This window comes from Clinocottus analis, unplaced genomic scaffold, assembly GCF_023055335.1.
Source record: "Clinocottus analis isolate CAN_PGR_092001 unplaced genomic scaffold, fCliAna1.0.p SCAF_20, whole genome shotgun sequence".
In the NCBI taxonomy this organism is placed as follows: domain Eukaryota; kingdom Metazoa; phylum Chordata; class Actinopteri; order Perciformes; family Cottidae; genus Clinocottus; species Clinocottus analis.
Window position 1 is genome coordinate 8,587,720 of NW_027175932.1, and position 17,498 is coordinate 8,605,217.

Here is a 17,498-nt window from a genome sequence, read left to right on the forward strand (position 1 = left end):
AAAGATCATTTGCAATTTAATGAAGGTATGAATACACAGCACAGTATATTTATTCTTTCTTACAAGTAAACTTTAAAAAATACTATTCCAAAGTTAAAGTGTAATAAATAAATGATAATTTACTATGAACAGCATTAGCACACTCTTCAATACACCTCCAATAAACAAAGACATTTTGTTTCTATACTACAGATGTGAAGCACCTGTTGGAAATGTGTCACTTTCTTTCCGAAACAGAAAAAGTAAAGAACATTTTGATTTAAAACATTCACTAGGGACAAAGTGGACAGAAATACAGCCCTCAGAAGCACATGCTCAAAGAAGCACATTTATGATACACTTTATTCGACTGCAAAGTAAATCCAAACCAGGATTTTTCTGTATGATAAACCTTAATGACAGTGTGGTTTCGCCAATCAAGGGCCGCACGTCATCAAAATGCTCACGCGGACATTACTGTAAGAAAACCACAAAGTCATGTCAGTATTAAAACCGCTTCTAACATAATTGATGCCAAGTCGTTAATACGTTGTGATAATGTATGTTATGCATGTATAAACATGTCATGTCAACTGTGAACAGGTGATTAAGTATCAAATATGCACAGCAACAAGCAGAGGTGACCCAACGCTTCAATGAAGGCGGTCATATAGTGCCACCATGTAGACAAACACAGATAGTTCCTTAACTTTCCTCAGCAGTCATTTTGACGTTGTATATTTTGTTACACCTGCGCTTCTCCTTCCCAAAGCGCATCATTCACTTACACTGATGACAGGGGCTACCATGCAAGGTACCACCTGCCCACGACTTTAACATTCATACAACATTCACACCGTATACACAGCTACGGGAGCAAGTTTAAGTAGCTTGCCAAAGTATACATTGACATGGACTAGCGGAGCAGGGGATTAAACCACCGATCCTCTAATTGAAGGAGGACCCTGCTCTATCGCAGTCGCCAGTTCAGAGTCCATTGCTTGAAAAATCAGAGCAACATCGAAGATATGTAACCTTCCAAAATGTTTTGCTTCTCTTTAAATACAGCCCCATCTCTCTTCAGGAGGGCCACCTCCGTCTCCAGAGCACGGACTTTTGTCAAGGTGCTCTCCTCTCGGTGATCCAATTCCAAGATCTTTGTATGCAAACTCAAGATCTTACGCCAAAGCTGATCTTTGTCTGTGTCCGATCTGCAGTACGAGTGCTCGCAAACAGAAATGTTCTCTTCCTCGCAGGGTCCCCTCTCCTCCAAAAAGCAGGACGCGGGCTCGTCCGTGACCATTTCCACAGGGACAAAGCTATACGTCTGGCCCAGCGCTGCTTGGAGGACTCCCACGTCCACGTTTTCCTCTCCATCCGAGTAAAGACCCAGTGACTCACAGCACACCACGGTCACAATCGAGTCCGCCTGCTCTTTACCACGGGGCTCATTGCATGGGGACAGTGCGAGGCACGATACGGTTGGCCTCCCACTGTCACCTGGTAATTCACAAGGAGCAGTCAGATCTGAATGACAGGAGATCCCAGTGTCCGACACCAGAGGCAGTTCAAATAGCATCTCTGTGTCTTTAGCAACAATGTTGTTTGCTGTACCCAACTGGACCTTTTTACAAGTTCTGCTCAAAATGAGCGGCCTCTTGCTGAGAGGAGAGTCAAATCCTGTCGGCTGAATGTCAATAGTCATGGGTTTGGCCTTGGGGCTTCTATTAATGCTTGGAACTTTTTTCTCACCATCCTGCAATGGAAACAAATTAATCTAGTCAATTGCAGACAATGCAAAAGTAACAAAATGAAGTTCAGGCTTGTTGCATACCAAAAACTGTCATGTGTAGAAAGGTTCTTGGAATTTTCAGAAAAGTGTTGGCATTCAACTTGTGCTCTTTCAGATTTTTTAAAAATGTTTTATATAAAACTAATGAGTTGGTTGAGTGCCACGTTTGTGATGTGCAGCAAGCCCTTACTTTATGATGGAACTGTGAATGGGTGCTTAGACAAATGCATACATCCGCATTGGAGGGAAACATGGTCGGGATGGCTGTGTTCTTTAGGTAGCGGATCCCCCATCGAATATCAAAGCAATCATCTGTAAAATGTTCGCTGCACAGGTACTGATGTCGACTCGGGGTCCACTCTTCCCGCTTCATGTTGTCCACCCATCTCTGAAGCCTGGACTGGTCTTGCAAAGGAAACCTTTGTGGAGGAGAGAACCACGTGGTTTAATATATCAGTTGGCACTTGGATCTGGCATTACCTCAAAACGTCATTCCTCCACATTCACTCTCAGTCTCAGTCTTGTAGCATTACAAGAAGATAACCATATACAATAATATGCTACTCACACGACATCATTGACAACTTCTCACTGCCTCTAAAACTAATATCACATTTGTCTGACAATTCTAATGACAACAGATAAATGTATTTGCAGCTAAACCAAACAAACGTATGAACTCGGAAACACTTTAAGAAAATAAACCAGACAACTTACGGGTAGAAGCTAATTCTCTTGTTGTCTTGTCTAGATGCAGTTCCCCCGCGGTTTCTGCACACTTTCACAGCACAGTAGCGTGGCATATCTGCAGAGAAACTACATGAAAACGCTTTACAAAAACACGTTTGTTGATATCTTTTTTAAAACACAAACCAGCTCGTAAACGGACACTTCCGGGTTGTCGTGTTCATAGCGGAGATGACGTGTGCTCTGGTGAATTAGTTAATGTACAATATATGACGGCAAGCGAAAGAAATCTTAGTAAGTTACGTACGAGTATATTTAAGCGTTCATCGTCTTTCTTTCTTTTTCAAAAACAATTAAGAAAGCAAACATAAATTAAATAAAAATGCATTTACACCGTTTAACTATCAAGATAGTTAACGTACCATCTATAATGGCAAACAGTTGGATAACTACAAAAGGGAACTATTAATACAGGCATGGTATAATGTAAGAGGTTGTCATCTATTTCATGCAAAAGAAAAACATCCAGGGATCAAACATATTAAGTTAATGATATAAATACGAGGCTGTAAAGAAGTTTAGGTCTCACGCCTCACTCGATAACGTCAACGTTTCAGAGTAAAGCAAAGAGGGAAGTGATTGCCGTTTACTCTCTTGCTTTGCTTGTATTCTTCGCGGGAAATCCTCTTTCTTCACGTGCGCACTGTTTCCACCAATCACAGTGACGAGAGTCATTGTGTTAAGAAACGGACCAATGGCGTTGCGAGTCGTGGTGTTATTGCTCAGGAATGCAGCTGGTCAACAATCGCTAGCTATCGCTTCACATCAGCTGTAGCTGTCGGCGGCTGAGAGCAGTATCTTCTGGCTGTGCGTCACCTCGTCTCCAGGTAATCCCGCTTTTACAGTACGCATCACTTGTATTTGTCACGACTAGTTTGTGTGCAACTGAGGGAAAACGACAGAGTATCATTAACAAGTATACTGAAGGCAGCGCTGCTTTCAAATTTCTCCCTCCCACAAAAACCTATGAGTTGTTATTTTCTTTAACCCCGACGCCTCTCTGTCGAAACTAGCTAGAACAGTGACGTCAGTTAATGTCATGTAACCTATATATGTATACTTTTAAGAGTTCTTTAATTTTTAAGTTTGAAACCGCTTTCAAAGTCTACCTGCCCATTGGGTGTGTGTGTGTGAAGCGTCGTGGACCGACACTTCCAACAACTCTCTTTCCACCCCTAAAGGTGCGTAAACCAGCAGTATGGCCACGGCACAGTCGGCGTTGCTGCTAGCGGTGCATATTTTGCTGATCTCCGAGTTCATCCTGGCCAAGAGGGACTACTACGACATCCTGGGTGTGCCCAAAGACGCCACGGAACGCCTGATAAAAAAGGCTTTCCACAAGCTGGCCCTGAAATACCACCCTGACCGCAACAAGGGCCCCGACGCAGAGGCCAAGTTCAGGGAGATAGCTGAGGGTAAGCCTGTCACCATTCCAGGGCACACGTCTCTGAAATGAGAATAATTTCAAAGAATAGGTCAAGGGTCACTGAGTAATGTAAGTCAAGTTATGACCTATAGGTTAGAATACAGCCTATAGCTCATCTAACCATTAGATAATGTATTATATATGTTTACATTTTACACAATATAGTGGCTCTGGAAAGAAGTATATATGTATGTATGTGTCTACAACAGGTGCCTAACTAAAGTTATTACGGTATTACAAAGGTATTTTAACTTGTACATGGAGATTATCTCTATATAATTGTTATAGAATAGATGGATGATAAACACATCTACATTACTCAAGATTTAACATATAAATTGTTAAAACATGTTCTGAAACTTTTGAGTTGCCATGTCACAACAAACAGGACAATGTGTGATGTAATGCGTGTGATGTAATGTGTCTTTGTCTCTACCAGCATACGAGACGCTATCGGATGATAAGAGGAGGCGAGAGTACGACCAGTTTGGCCACGGCCCATTGCCAGGTGAGGGCCATAGAGGAGGAGGAGGCCACTACAACTTCAACCAGCACTACCAGTCCTTTAACTTTGATGACATTTTTAAAGACTCTTTTGGTCGACAACAGCACTTTCACTCCCAAAATCAAGCCCACCAAAAAAGACACTTTGACAGTCACTTTCAGGCCCACAGAGAGGCTATGGACAGACAGAAGAGACAGTTTCAGCATGGGGGCTTCGGTGGGGGAGTCTTTGATGACATGTTTGAGGACTTGGAGAAGATGTTCTCCTTTAACGCGCACGGCTCCAGGCCTGACGGGAGATTCCAAGGCTCGGGGAAGCAGCACTGCAGGACGGTGACCCAGCGGAGGGGCAACATGGTGACCACCTTCACTGACTGCTCCTGAGACTGGGCAGAAAATGGTGCTCTGCAGAGCACAGCCACCTGGGACACTGCGGGGGGTTTTAAGTTGTGGTTTAGGAATTGAATGCTAATTTATCACTTGGTGAAATAGAGAATGGTGTCAACTGGCTTTTCTATTGTTCTTTATGTATCTTCCTCGGAACAAATATCCAAGCCGACCTAATGATAGGGGCTGCTTCCAAGCAATAACTCGCTCACTTTATTACTCATAGCAAAGTGCATTATTTAGCTTTACAGGTTCATTTTGTTTACTCGTGATGGTACAATCTATTGACTCAGGTATGGCTGGAGGTTAAAAGATGATTTGATTTAAAATTAAGTTTTCTTCTGAGAGCAATACGATTCATCAACGCACCACAGAAGCATTCATTCTACAGCTAATCAGGCCATACTATTATTAATATTATTATTATCATTAATATTGACATTTTGTTAATGTAAAACCAGACTCATCTAAGCATAGTCTACCCAGAACTTGAATTTTCTCATGGTTTGTATTATTTTGCATTATCTTAAAGATTGCAAAGACATACAGTTTAATACTCACAAATGTAAATGTATAGCATTTGCATCAAATACATGTGGAAATATGAGCCTCACATCCTAAGATGTGTGCAAGTTGGCCATCATCAACCTTTACCTCGTTTTATCTACCTTCACTCAGTCAGGGTAGGAAATTAACATCAGTCCCATGACGAATGCTGGTGAACTTATGTTTGTGTACTCTCTCTCTCAGCTGTTTTGTAACCAGTTGTTTTGATGGTTACAAAAGCCTCGGGTCCTCTACCAGTATAGCTGAATGGTCTGAGAAGTTTCCTGATCTGATCATGATGTGCAATATTTAGCACCTTTGCTCATGTTGCCTATCTTTCATAGACAGAGCTTTTGTAAATGTCATTGTCTTATGTTTGCACTGTGTGCGTGTGTGTGCGTGTGTGTGCGTGTGTGTGTGTGCGTGTGTTCTGAGAGTGGCCTGAATTTGTTTGGTTGCATAATGTTTGGAGAATGAATAAAACATTTCAAGAGCAAATGTCTGTTTTGGATTGGAAGAGGGAAAAGTGTGAGAAATGTTTTGAAGGAAATCATTGAACTCGCTCATAAATCTGACTTATAGTTTATAATGTTTCTCGCAACATATAAATTGTTATCATTGCCTCCGCTCCAAACACTGTTGTTCAAGCTGCACTCCAGCAGAGGGCGCACTGTCGTAACACAGGAAGGCAGGGTGGAGAATACTATTGGCGGCCTTTAAAGGGGAACGGCTGGGGATGGAGAAAAAAACAATCCGACAAAAACACATATATTGTGGATTAGAAAACTGTTATGAAATTCGAAGCTTGATTACAGCATAGAAAGCAAACTTGTGGGAACCATCGCAATAAAGAGAGGGACGGCATGGAGCCAGTAGAAACCTGATCGGATCAGAATAAGATCAGAATGTTTCATATTAACGTAAGAACTTGCCAGGTTGCTCAAAATGTTGTTGCAAAACCCATGAAAGTACATTTCAGTTGTATTTTACATTACATGACATTTTGTTTTACTTCTATTCTTTAATTTAATTGGAATAAAGATACATATTTGTTACAAAAGCTTGCTTGATTTCAACGATAGGAGTAGTTTAGGAACTCTTTATTGGCTTCCTTTGCCATCAATATCAAAGGCTAAATATAACAATTTGATCAATTGTACTCTGCTCAGCATTTACTTTGTTGAGTTCCACCCGTCACGCAAATACATTTTTAGGGAAGAGCACATGAGAAAGTGGAAGAATCATGTTTGCCATTAAGCAATCAGCTGAATGTCCAAGATCTGATCGCTAACAGAAGAACAAATCTAGCTTCTTTTTATTATTTTAAATCACTTTTATTTTGTACAGAAATAGTCCTGGCTAATGTGACCAACTGTAGCCAACGCATGTGCACCCCATGGCGGCCAGAACTGCACGATGACATTATTACTCACTTTGAGATAAAGGGGTTTTGTTGAGTTTTGAAGGTATAGTCTCACTTCGGCAAAGAGGATGAAAACACACCTGCATTGTGTACAGTGTGAGTGCATATGAAGGCAATATTCCCAATTATTCACTTCCTCTAACTGTGTTGAACATTTTCATTTTCCTGCCAAGTCATGCAATGACTCACCGAGAATAATAAATTAATACGTGTTTTTTTACAAGCTGTTGACAAGCAGGCAGACAACTTTGACACCAATTGAGTCTAATGACGGACCAATTAAAAGCATGTGACCGAAAGGCTAATCGCCGTAACATGTTTTGCTGAATCTACAAAGATAGAATTGATTTCATTTTGATAGTTTTAAATATTTGGCAAATGCATGCATTGTTTATGGGCCTCCCACTTTGAGTCCGTAATGCAGAAGGATGAGAGCAACAGACATTTTACTGGCCTGTCTGGTTGCTGCTGTCATACCACCAAAGTGTTTTGAATGTATATTATTCTAGTGTCCGCCTCGAGGTAGTGGCCATTTCACAGTTTTTGGAATCAGATGTCTCAGATCAGCAAATTTGTTAGGCCCTGGGAGGAATTTTGCCAAACTAATATCATCCCATGTTCTGAGCTACTTATTTGGGGTAAGTAGAATTTATAATAGCTCTCAAAAAACTGTCAGACAACCAAAAGAATAATAATAATACATATTTGATGATGACATCATTGACCGTTTTAATATCTGGAAAACATTTCCAACTCTGAACTAGCTTCTAATCATTTTTACGCAACTTTACATCTGCTTTCTGTAAAGGTTTTGAAGATAGCACTGTTCTTTTCTTTGGTCCTCCGCAAACATTTCCAAAGCTTTGATGTGAGGAAGTCAACACCCCCAATCAACAGAATAACAGTCTCCGACTTCTCAGAAAAGCCATCTCTGACTTCTACTCATCCTCGCTTACAGACACTCCTGGAAATGCCCTGGTTTTGGGCACTTATCAAGACTACCCTGGCTCCCGCTAAAATTGTTTCATAAAATCAAAACCATAACAGCCATATCCACAATCCAACAGCTGTCATACATGCTGGCGATCCATCTGCTGATTATCTAGGTAATTATTAGGCCAAAGGGAGACAGAACGCTATCAGTTTCAACTCGGCAACAGATCTACGGGAGAAATATAACTGAGATCCTTCTCTTCTTTGGTTCAGTGCTGTTTAACTTGCAGCACCTTTAGGTCAGGAGAAAACATGGGAACAGGATCCTGGTACATTAAGGTGGTGATCCCAGCAATTTAGATAAGCCCCGACCATTCCCAAAATGGTGCGAAAAGTAATTATCTCCAGAGCCGCCAGGATTTAGATCAAGACATGCACAACAGTAGCTTATTAAAAAGCCTTGGACAATCATTCATACGGGGCTGCCATTTCTATAGACTCACTGAAAGCATTTAAACCATGCTGCTTTATTGGAAAAACCATCATTCTCCCCTCTGTTGCCTCTATGTGTGTCAATGGCATGATGTAAAATCAGATACAGTTTTACTGCTCAATTAGCCAATCTCTGTCTGTCTGTCTGTCTGTCTGTCTGTCTGTCTGTCTGTCTGTCTGTCTGTCTCTCTCTCTCTCTTTCTCTCTCTCTCTCTCTCTCTCTCTCTCTCTCTCTCTCTCTCTGACCTGTACACTAGAGGCCATTCACTTCTCTCGGTGCAGTGTAGCACACGTCTGCATGCTCAAAAGGCTGCTTGTTGACTGATCCTGCAAGAACCGCAACACTAAGCCAGTCATTTGAGCCAACACATATTTTACTGCAATAACCTTGTTTTTGTGTCACGATTTCTCTGTAGGCAGAGCGAGGAAAGGTCACTGATGCCGTTAAGGTGGCGATACGAGCTGGTTACAGGCACATCGATGGCGCTTACGTGAATCAGAATGAAGACGAGGTCCAACCACAGCAAAACCACAGCATCAAGGCTTCATAGTCAAGCCCAAATGTTAGCCTATTTCCCCTCTTAGCAAACATCAGAGAATTAGGCACAGCCTTTTAATGTTTCCCAGCCTAGTGTTCATTGTTGATCTAATAAGTCATCATTTTACTTTTGCAACTGCAGCCAGGGGATGAGCTCTTTCCACTTGACGAGCATGACAAGATTATTTCTGATGGCAGCAACTTCTTGGACACTTGGGAGGTAATTTACGGGTTAATTATTATGCACATAAAAGACTGACGCCGAATGTATAACTGTCATGCTGGCAGCCTAAATCAAATGAATTATTAACATACACATTGCTTTTGGGATACCTCAGTTACACTTGTGTGCATTGTGTCTCATTTCAAAGGCGATGGAAAAGCTGGTGGATGCTGGATTGGTCAAAGCAATCGGCGTCTCCAACTTCAACAAAGACCAGATAGCGGCCTTACTCAACAAGCCAGGCCTCAAGTACAAGCCTGCTACCAACCAGGTAAAGAGCAGGACCAGCATTCTGCAACACAGTCTATACTCGATACTAAAAGCTAAGGCTTTCGGGTGTTCCTCCAGATTGAGTGCCACCCATGCATAACCCAAGAGAAGCTGATCAACTACTGCCACTCAAAGGGCATCCCAGTGACGGCGTACAGCCCCCTGGGCTCCCCTGACAGACCCTGGTGAGAGGCAGTGCCACCTATCAAAAGCAGCGCCCGCAGGATGGGGTCAGAGGTCACTTATTCTCTTCTGTTCTTATTTACAAAAGGGCTTCTTCTGAGGATCCCTCTCTGCTGGAGGAACCTCGGATCAAGGCTATTGCTGACAAGTACAACAAGACTCCAGCACAGGTACAAGAGGAAAACACAAAAAGGCTGACTTCAAGTTTCCCATAGTATGTTCTTGAAACCAAAAGGCCATAAAAACATTTTGTGGTCTGTTGCGTTTAAAAAAAAATAAAACCAATCTTTAATATCATATTTTTACTTTTCTAACAATGGCATGCTATTTAAAAATAAAAACCAATATCACAGTGATGTTTGCATGTGTTTTGGTCTGCAGGGAGAAACCGATATCACGGGGACATAATGGCTTTGTTGAGAATTATAACGCTTCCATTAAAAAGTTCAATAACAGAGGTCAGCGAGGAAGCTTTCATATGGTGGGCGGGGCATTAAACCGAGTGTTGTGTTGTGATCCGTCATGCAAAGGTGTTCAGTAAGATGCCTGTCGAATGCTTATAATGCTGATTTCTGTATTCCCCACCAGGTTCTCCTCAGGTTCCACATTCAGAGGAACGTGATCGTCGTAGTGAAGTCAGTGACGCCCCATCGGATCAAGGAGAATTTGCAGGTTTGCCAATCTTAACAATTTCAACAGCTGACAACTCACATTGAAGATACATGTCATGTATCTATTTTGTTGTGAGGAATCGACTCGCTGTTGTTTCTCTTTCAGCTGTTTGACTTTGAGTTGAGTGAAAACGACATGGAGTCGATGATGAGCTTCCCCGAGAGAAGAGCATTCCCCATCAACTGGTGAGTGGAGGCAGATCAGCTTATGTCTGTTATCTCTTTATCGCTGTCTATCTCTTAGTTTAGGCTATGGAGCCGGCTACTGGACCATTCTGAAGTAAAGCATGCTGCTCTTCTTTTCTGTGTATAGGGCCTCAACGCACAAAGACTTCCCTCTGAATGCAGAATATTAGCCCATCAGACAACTATCAACTACTGAGCTTTTCTATTCAAAATCCACAAGCTGCAATATTAAACTGTGACCTGACTAATGTGACAAAGCCTGAATTATTATCTGAATGAGACTCAACTGAATAATTTGTGTATAATGCTTGCTTTTGAAAAAAGACCTCAAGGAATGTATTGAAAAAAGCAGACTGTGTGCAATAGAACAATCTTTCATGCATTCTGTTGGTGGTGTGGTGCACAGATGATGAACGTGATCACGATACATGTTACTGGAGACAAAGTAAGAATACAAAAGGGTTTAAGGTCCAGCACAGGACTTGATCTTCTTGGTGTAAGCGATCAAATAAAAGGATCAATTTCACTGTGGTAAAACTAAATAGACATAGACCTGTTTGGGAATATGGCCAAACATGATGCACATTGCATCGAACAGACAATAACACAAACACCAGACAAATTGGTGCTCAGGGGATTAGCAAACTCAATAATCCAGTGTGTATTATTCATGCAGTGGTTGGAATACTGATTGTTATTCTCTCGACCGTTTTCATCATCCATTTATACGACTCACCCCTTTACTATACTAATAACAGGAAGTACTTTTCTGTAGGGCTGCTACTAACGATTATTTTAATAATTGATTAATCAATCGGGTAAAAAATAAATTTTAAAGGATTAACTTTTGAAACTTAAAAATGCCAACTTTAATAATCGTTTTTTATCGATTCGTTGTTGCAGCCCTACTTTTCTGTATGAAATTTGTTATGTAAACAAGCTTGGTATGACTGTGTGTGGGATAACTATTTGACTTGATACACTGTCAACACTTGCGGTTCAATTTTTCTCCAAGTTTGTCTTTGTCAGCATCATCATCATCAATCTCCCTCCTTCCAGGAGAGAAATACTAAAGGCATTACTGACGACACCTTCTCCTCAACACATGGTAATTTCACCTGAAACCACTCAAATAAAACTCACAGGATCAGTTGAGGACACCTTTGGCATATGAAGCCATTTATTCAGATGCTTAACATAACACACCATCTCCCACGCGAAGTGGAAGTAACTATGTTGTAACAGGGCTAATACACATGACGTTAAAACGCCATCTATGACTCACAAGTAAATATGGGAAATACTTTGTAAAAAACAGACCGGACCGTGACTCAGAATGAGAGCTGAATCAGTGTTTTCAATCTGTATTCACATACACAAACGCACATGTGCTGACATGAAGGATAAACATGTTTAGTTACGTGCTTTGAAGTAGGATCACATTAGTGCTATGAAAAATTAATGTTAATACAGAGTTGATTTTATATGAGAATACAACTTTTTCCCCTAAAACATGTGGTACTACAAACATGTAAAACTACAAAAAAAACAATGACTGAAGAAAATGCTGATTTTGTTCTCAGAAGTCATTTAAAGTGTTACACACTTAATCTTGATCTGGAGTGAATGTGGCACATTTAGATTATTCAGTTACTTTAAATGTCAGTGACGGCAAAGCAATACCCTGGAATTTACTCTCCACTAAGACTTGGCAAGAAAAGAAAAATCTGAATAATGAAGAAAGCTAAGACACTTGTCTGGAAAAGGCACTCAATTATACTTGTACTCAATAGTCATATTGTGTGTCAAATGAGCATCTTAAATTGGAATTTAAAGAAGTATTTAATGCATTAAATTGGTTTTAGTGGAGACAAAATAAATGACTTTAGAAGCCATGATTTGTCCTTAGAAATGGAACATGAAAATAGAAATCTGATGCAAGGCCACATTTATTTTGCAAACTGCACTAAAGCATATCAAGGTGAGCAGTTTAGAGGACAGATGCAAACTCCAGTATTCATTGTTAACCTGAGGAAAATCTTCATTTTTTTCCTCTCTCCCCAATTCAGAATTCAGCACTGAATGGATATTCCTTGTGCTTCTTGCACCTACAGAGAGAAAGACAGAAAGGAACATTTAAAAACCTCACGACACCTTCTGAACAATACTTAAAACACAAAACAAGGATATATGGTCTCACATTTGCATGCCGCAGACTCTCCAGTTCCTGTTGAATCCGAGTATAGTCTTCATTTCCTCCCCAGATAGTTCAAAGTCAAACACCTGCAGAGATTCAAACAACGGCCGTCATGCAGGAGCCAAGTAAGTGAGGCACATTGAGGAGCTAATCCTCGAAAACATCAGAAAAATCCCTCGGCTAATTACCTGGAAATTCTCCTGAATGCGCTGAGGTGTGATCGACTTGGGGATCACGACCACGTTCCTCTGGATGTGGAAGCGGATCAGGACCTGGCAGTGAAGGAGAAAGGGTATTAACATGCGAGCGTGATCAAAGGTCATAACCACAAGTATAACAACAGTGAAGGGTCATGCGCATGCTATTTGCACATTCTTTTTTAAGAGAAAAGACGAATAGGAATTATTTTAGTGTGTGCACAAAAACTACACAAAGCTGATTGTGTTCAGTGTTGTACCTGAGCAGACGTCTTCTTGTGCTTCTCAGCAATGGCTTTAATGTTCGGATCTTCCAGCAGTGAGGGGTCTTCAGGTTTAGCCCTGTAATATAAATGCATCAGATATGATATAGGAGAACTGCACACATCGCATTGTTTTGCTGACAATCAGAAGGCAGACGAAATAATGGAGATACCTCACAGAAGGGATGACTCTGTATTAACTAAACTAGAAGCAAACACCGTGACAGAGGTGGGCAGTTGTGAAAAGTAAAGTAGTGAAAAAAGTAAAACCATTAAACACATTTCTGTGCGATTTTTCAAGCAAATTTAGACAAATAAGAGCGCTTTGAAGACTGCAAGTCATTACATAATGTCTAAGTACAAACAGAATATGCCACATCTCAAACTACATAAACAAAGAGGAACAACAGTCACAAGATGAAACCACCCAAAGGGATATGAAAGACAAACTACTGAATCAGCATTTCAACAATAACGATCATGATGTTGCAGCAGTGCGGCAATCGACAGACTTTATGCTACAAGTTCTGTCTCGTGTTATTTCGACACAACTGACCAGGGTCTGTCGGGGGAGCCCAGAGGGCTGTAGGCCGTCACTGCGATGCCGTGTGACTGGCAGAAGGGGACCAGCTTCTCCTGATTCAGGTACGGGTGGCACTCCACCTGGTGGGGCAAACACACTTCTCTTTGGATGCGTTGCGAAAACAATGGAAGTGGAGCATAAACCAACTTAGTACTTCGTATGTGTCTTTCGTACACATAGGGTTGGCTTTCTTTTAGTCAATGTAAGAAAGTATTTTGGTCTGTGCATGGTGCTGTAATCGAATGAACAAAAAGACCAGACAAAGCAAGATATTGATGCTGAAGGATGGGTCTGAAAAACAGAAAATACAAGGTCTCCTCAGCTAATTGGTGCAGCCTGAGGGGAAACTGCTGTGGCCGGATGAGAATTAACTAGACATTTATTTTTTTCCCATTAGACCTGATACGAGGAGACAGATGATGCCATTGTGATCCTTTGCTCTTTAAGAAAAGCAATAAAAGAGATAAATATATCCGTTTTCTGCGGCTAAGAGGGGCTGCAACTAATAAGGACTTTGATCATTGATTAATATGTCAATTATTAAATTGTATAAAAAAAGTCTTCCACCCACACACACACAGTCATTGCCACATTGTGTGTTGTGTACCCTAACAGAAACCCAACTAATTGATAACCAAATTTGTTTATTTTTATAGTCGATTTATTTTGACTGATTAGTTGTTGCAGCAGTAACCTCAGTATAAACATTTCATCTATAAACAGGTTGCCAAATCAGTTTATACAGCAGCTGGACATTATAGTTACTAAAAGAATCTTGTTGTACAAATCTCTTACCTGGTTCACAGCAGGCTTGTATTTGAGGCCTGGCTTGTTGAGAATGGCTTCAATCTGCTCCTTGTTGAAGTTGGAGATACCGACAGCTTTGACCAAACCAGCGTCAACCAGCGCTTCCATTCCCTGAAAAATGTACCATAAAAAAAATGAGTTTGGGTTTAAAAACCATAGCTTGTAATAAATCCTATTTGTGACTCTTAAAAAAGCCTTTGACACACCACTCCAGTGGCAGAATCATGATCTAAAAAGTACCTGCCTTCAACTCTGGCAACTTTCAGTGTATTTCAAAGCTCACCTTTTTTTTTTAACCTTCTTAAAAAAATGTGTTGCTCTTAAAGAAATAACACATGACATAGACATTTACGAGCTTCAAATTCAATGATTCTGGTCTTAAGTCATAACATGGCACACACACACAGAGTTGTTATTTAAATTTTACCTTTTCAAACGCTACGTCTGATACAAGCGAGTGTTGTGTCTGTTTAACTCACCTCCCATGTCTCCAGGAAGTGAGTATCATCAGTGATCGCATCTCCAGTGCTGTCCACAGGAAAAAGTTCACTGCCGGCCTGTAACATGGCAAAAGGGATCAATAGTCCTCCAGTTTACACCACATGACTAGGACATTGACAAAATAGAGGCTGCACATTCCTGCTGATCGACAGATTCCAGCTGAATTACACACAAAGAACACATATTTTCCCACATGGCTCACAACACTGTGCCTACCTTAAAACCCATGGGCCAATGCACAAGGTAGAGGTCTAGGTAGTCCAGTTTAAGATCACTGAGGGTCTTCTCACAGCCTTGTCTCACCAGAGACTTATCATGAAAAGTGGACCACAGCTTTAAAAAAAAAAAAAAAGAGAAAGCGTGCATGTTCAGTAATGACACACTGTTTACATACAGCAAATACAAACAGCATCAGTTCCAAACCCTTTTTGTGCAAGAAACAATAAGGACATGAGCCCGCATTATAAGCGCACAACTCACCTTGCTCACAATGAAGAGATCCTCTCGCTTGACCACGCCATCCTTGATCATGGCCTGAACACCATCTCCCACCTCCGCCTCGTTCTGGTAGACATACGCTCCATCAATGTGCCTGTAGCCTGCCGAGATGGCTGCTTTCACCGCCTCTGTGACCTTGCCAGGGGGAGACTATAAAAAAACAATACAGGGACGGTTACTGAGTGTGGTCCAGACATACCGTTCCATAATAACATCACTGTACTTATTTTTGTATACGGTGTCAGTAGACTGAATGGTTCATGATTTGCATTATTTTTGCTTTGACACAAACAACACAAGTTGTGCAAACATTCCACAATTTTAGTTTTAGTTCCCGATTGTGAACCCACGTTCAGCCATTGTGACTATTTGATTAAAGATTAGTTACTTCAGACTTTAACACTGCTCTTAGTTGTCCTCTGGGATCCATCCTTTCCTATTTAGGAGCAATCTGGGACAAGTGCATCTCTTATTTTGGAACAATCCTAATACTTGACATTCCTTTCATGGTGAGAGGAAACCCAAGTCGATCTCCTCTTGGTAGAAAACAAAGTCTGTATTTGCACCTCGTCTATTTTTTTATGGCCAATATGAATTGCAACTATAATTAGATTTACCATGGAAGCAAACAACATGCTCTTAATCAGGAAACAGCCGCCTTCTCAGGCAATAGTATTGCTTACTTACTGAAAAAGAGACATGCAAGCACTTAACAGCCAATGAATTCAGGTAATTGTGACTTCTCTGGGTTACACTGAATAAAAGTAAAGCATGCTAACGTTAGCTCGAAGTCTGTGCAGTGTAATTTGAACCAGAGGGGTTTGCGCATGACGGTGGTGCTTTCATGAACCTGCGGCTGGGGCGCATTAGCCACGTTTTTTTTTTTTTTTTTTTAAATCAGGCAGAGTTTACACACTGAACTAAAACACCAACACAGTTATTAAAACAGCATGCAATTACTGCAGAACCTATATCGATATATCAGCTGGCACTTTGAGGACACGCAGCCCTAATTTTAGCAATTTGTTGCTTTCTGTCGGGCCGTTCAGCTAGCTTACTTAAATGATAATGAACGCTAGATAAAGAACACGTTGCAATACTTTACAAAACGCACCTTCCATGTGCCCAGTCCCACAATGGGCATTTGTGCACCGGTGTTTAGTTTCACGGTTGTTGCCATTTCTCCAAAAGGACGAGCAGACGCTGAATGCAGAAGTGACAGTCGTGCAGAGGGAAGCAGTAAAGATGGAGCTCAGCCTGCAGATCCAACAGGAAACCTCCGCTCCTGGAGAGCGAAGCGAATGCGGAAGTGCTTTGACCTGCATTCTTTTTAATGGGAACCAGGGGGCAGCTCCGCTGGTAAAATAAGCTTATTAACTGCAAAAGTCCCTAAATCTCACATGATGTAATACCTCAGTAAATATTAACTGACATTTTGTTAACGTTTTGTATGTTTATGATCCCAATCGCTAATCAAGTCTGCTTTACAGCAGGATGTTCATTTGGTAAATTATAGTCCCATTTGGAGATGGATTGTCAGATGGATGATAAAGCAGGAAAGGCTTTGGGGGCGCAGCTATCTTTTGATTGACAGGTTGGTACCACCTGTTTGTCCTGTCGAGAGTTTCATAACTGGAACATAAAGTAAAATATCATCCACATATTTAAACAAATTGCCATCTGCATGGAACCTATGTGCAATACATGGGGAGGTTAAATGTAATTAGATACTTTCCACGTATCACTATATTAATACTGCTGTCAATGGCTATGGGTGCAACCCTTTTGCCTGCCAGTGAAAAGTAACTAATGTAATGCTCTTTAAAACCTTGACAAACTACATCGGAAATCGTTTCCAAAGCAAACTAATGCATATAAGGGCTGGTATGTTTGTCCCAGTTTATCTCTGGCCTGTATAATGTATGCAACTCACATATTAAATACAAGTAAATAACAATAACCATATGTTTTAATGCATTTCTCCAGTAAGTGTTATTTAGCTATTTTATTTTAAACTCCTGATACATCCTGTAGGGTGGCAATAATGTATTGGGGACCCATGACATTTCAAAGGCCCGTTTATGATGATTCTGTCATTAAGCCGCTAGAGGGCACCATTGCCCCATTTACCAAACGTGAGCCCGTGTTATAA

The 17,498-nt window shown here is 41.0% G+C and overlaps 4 protein-coding genes across 5 annotated transcripts; 2 read left to right on the top strand and 2 right to left on the bottom strand.

Annotated features, from left to right (window-relative positions):
• Nucleotides 1-143: 143 nt before the first annotated feature.
• On the bottom strand, nucleotides 144-2,654 carry LOC137791877 (THAP domain-containing protein 5-like). 2 transcript variants are annotated; one of them, XM_068587083.1, is made up of 3 exons: nucleotides 2,489-2,654; nucleotides 2,004-2,190; nucleotides 144-1,735 (listed from the first exon to the last, which is right to left on the bottom strand). In XM_068587083.1, exons 1-3 carry the CDS (start codon nucleotides 2,572-2,574, stop codon nucleotides 989-991), a joined length of 1,020 nt encoding a protein of 339 aa, XP_068443184.1. In that variant the 5' UTR covers nucleotides 2,575-2,654; the 3' UTR covers nucleotides 144-988. The 2 variants fall into 2 exon arrangements, with proteins under 2 accessions (XP_068443184.1, XP_068443183.1); XM_068587082.1 differs by having other exon boundaries at nucleotides 1,962-2,190.
• Nucleotides 2,655-3,267: 613 nt separating this feature from the next.
• On the top strand, nucleotides 3,268-5,855 carry LOC137791879 (dnaJ homolog subfamily B member 9-like). Its single transcript, XM_068587085.1, has 3 exons — nucleotides 3,268-3,345; nucleotides 3,700-3,933; nucleotides 4,384-5,855. The coding sequence occupies exons 2-3, from the start codon at nucleotides 3,717-3,719 to the stop codon at nucleotides 4,830-4,832; spliced, it is 666 nt and encodes a 221-aa protein (XP_068443186.1). The 5' UTR covers nucleotides 3,268-3,345; nucleotides 3,700-3,716; the 3' UTR covers nucleotides 4,833-5,855.
• Nucleotides 5,856-9,141: 3,286 nt separating this feature from the next.
• LOC137791829 (aldo-keto reductase family 1 member B1-like) lies at nucleotides 9,142-10,398 on the top strand. Its single transcript, XM_068587014.1, has 6 exons — nucleotides 9,142-9,261; nucleotides 9,339-9,445; nucleotides 9,532-9,613; nucleotides 10,032-10,115; nucleotides 10,221-10,300; nucleotides 10,359-10,398. Exons 1-6 carry the CDS (start codon nucleotides 9,142-9,144, stop codon nucleotides 10,396-10,398), a joined length of 513 nt encoding a protein of 170 aa, XP_068443115.1.
• A 1,060-nt stretch (nucleotides 10,399-11,458) lies between these two features.
• LOC137791878 (aldo-keto reductase family 1 member B1-like) lies at nucleotides 11,459-16,633 on the bottom strand. The gene is made up of 10 exons (XM_068587084.1): nucleotides 16,461-16,633; nucleotides 15,329-15,496; nucleotides 15,065-15,181; nucleotides 14,827-14,904; nucleotides 14,336-14,458; nucleotides 13,514-13,620; nucleotides 12,955-13,036; nucleotides 12,686-12,769; nucleotides 12,501-12,583; nucleotides 11,459-12,408 (listed from the first exon to the last, which is right to left on the bottom strand). The coding sequence occupies exons 1-10, from the start codon at nucleotides 16,524-16,526 to the stop codon at nucleotides 12,366-12,368; spliced, it is 951 nt and encodes a 316-aa protein (XP_068443185.1). The 5' UTR covers nucleotides 16,527-16,633; the 3' UTR covers nucleotides 11,459-12,365.
• Nucleotides 16,634-17,498: the final 865 nt, after the last annotated feature.

Bases quoted from the DNA above. Each gene is read 5' to 3' on its own strand.
- LOC137791877 (XM_068587082.1), bottom strand. From the start codon at position 2,574: ATGCCACGCTACTGTGCTGTGAAAGTGTGCAGAAACCGCGGGGGAACT. The intron at 2,191-2,488 runs GTAAGTTGTCTG...TCCTCCACAAAG, and splicing joins AAGAGAATTAGCTTCTACCC to GTTTCCTTTGCAAGACCAGT. The intron at 1,736-1,961 runs GTAAGGGCTTGC...TTTCCATTGCAG, and splicing joins ATTCACAGTTCCATCATAAA to GATGGTGAGAAAAAAGTTCC.
- LOC137791879 (XM_068587085.1), top strand. From the start codon at position 3,717: ATGGCCACGGCACAGTCGGCGTTGCTGCTAGCGGTGCATATTTTGCTG. The intron at 3,934-4,383 runs GTAAGCCTGTCA...TGTCTCTACCAG, and splicing joins GTTCAGGGAGATAGCTGAGG to CATACGAGACGCTATCGGAT.
- LOC137791829 (XM_068587014.1), top strand. From the start codon at position 9,142: ATGGAAAAGCTGGTGGATGCTGGATTGGTCAAAGCAATCGGCGTCTCC. The intron at 9,446-9,531 runs GTGAGAGGCAGT...TATTTACAAAAG, and splicing joins GGCTCCCCTGACAGACCCTG to GGCTTCTTCTGAGGATCCCT. The intron at 10,301-10,358 runs GTGAGTGGAGGC...TCTATCTCTTAG, and splicing joins AGAGCATTCCCCATCAACTG to TTTAGGCTATGGAGCCGGCT.
- LOC137791878 (XM_068587084.1), bottom strand. From the start codon at position 16,526: ATGGCAACAACCGTGAAACTAAACACCGGTGCACAAATGCCCATTGTG. The intron at 12,770-12,954 runs GTACAACACTGA...CTTCACTGCCAG, and splicing joins ACAAGAAGACGTCTGCTCAG to GTCCTGATCCGCTTCCACAT. The intron at 12,584-12,685 runs GTAATTAGCCGA...GAATCTCTGCAG, and splicing joins GCATTCAGGAGAATTTCCAG to GTGTTTGACTTTGAACTATC.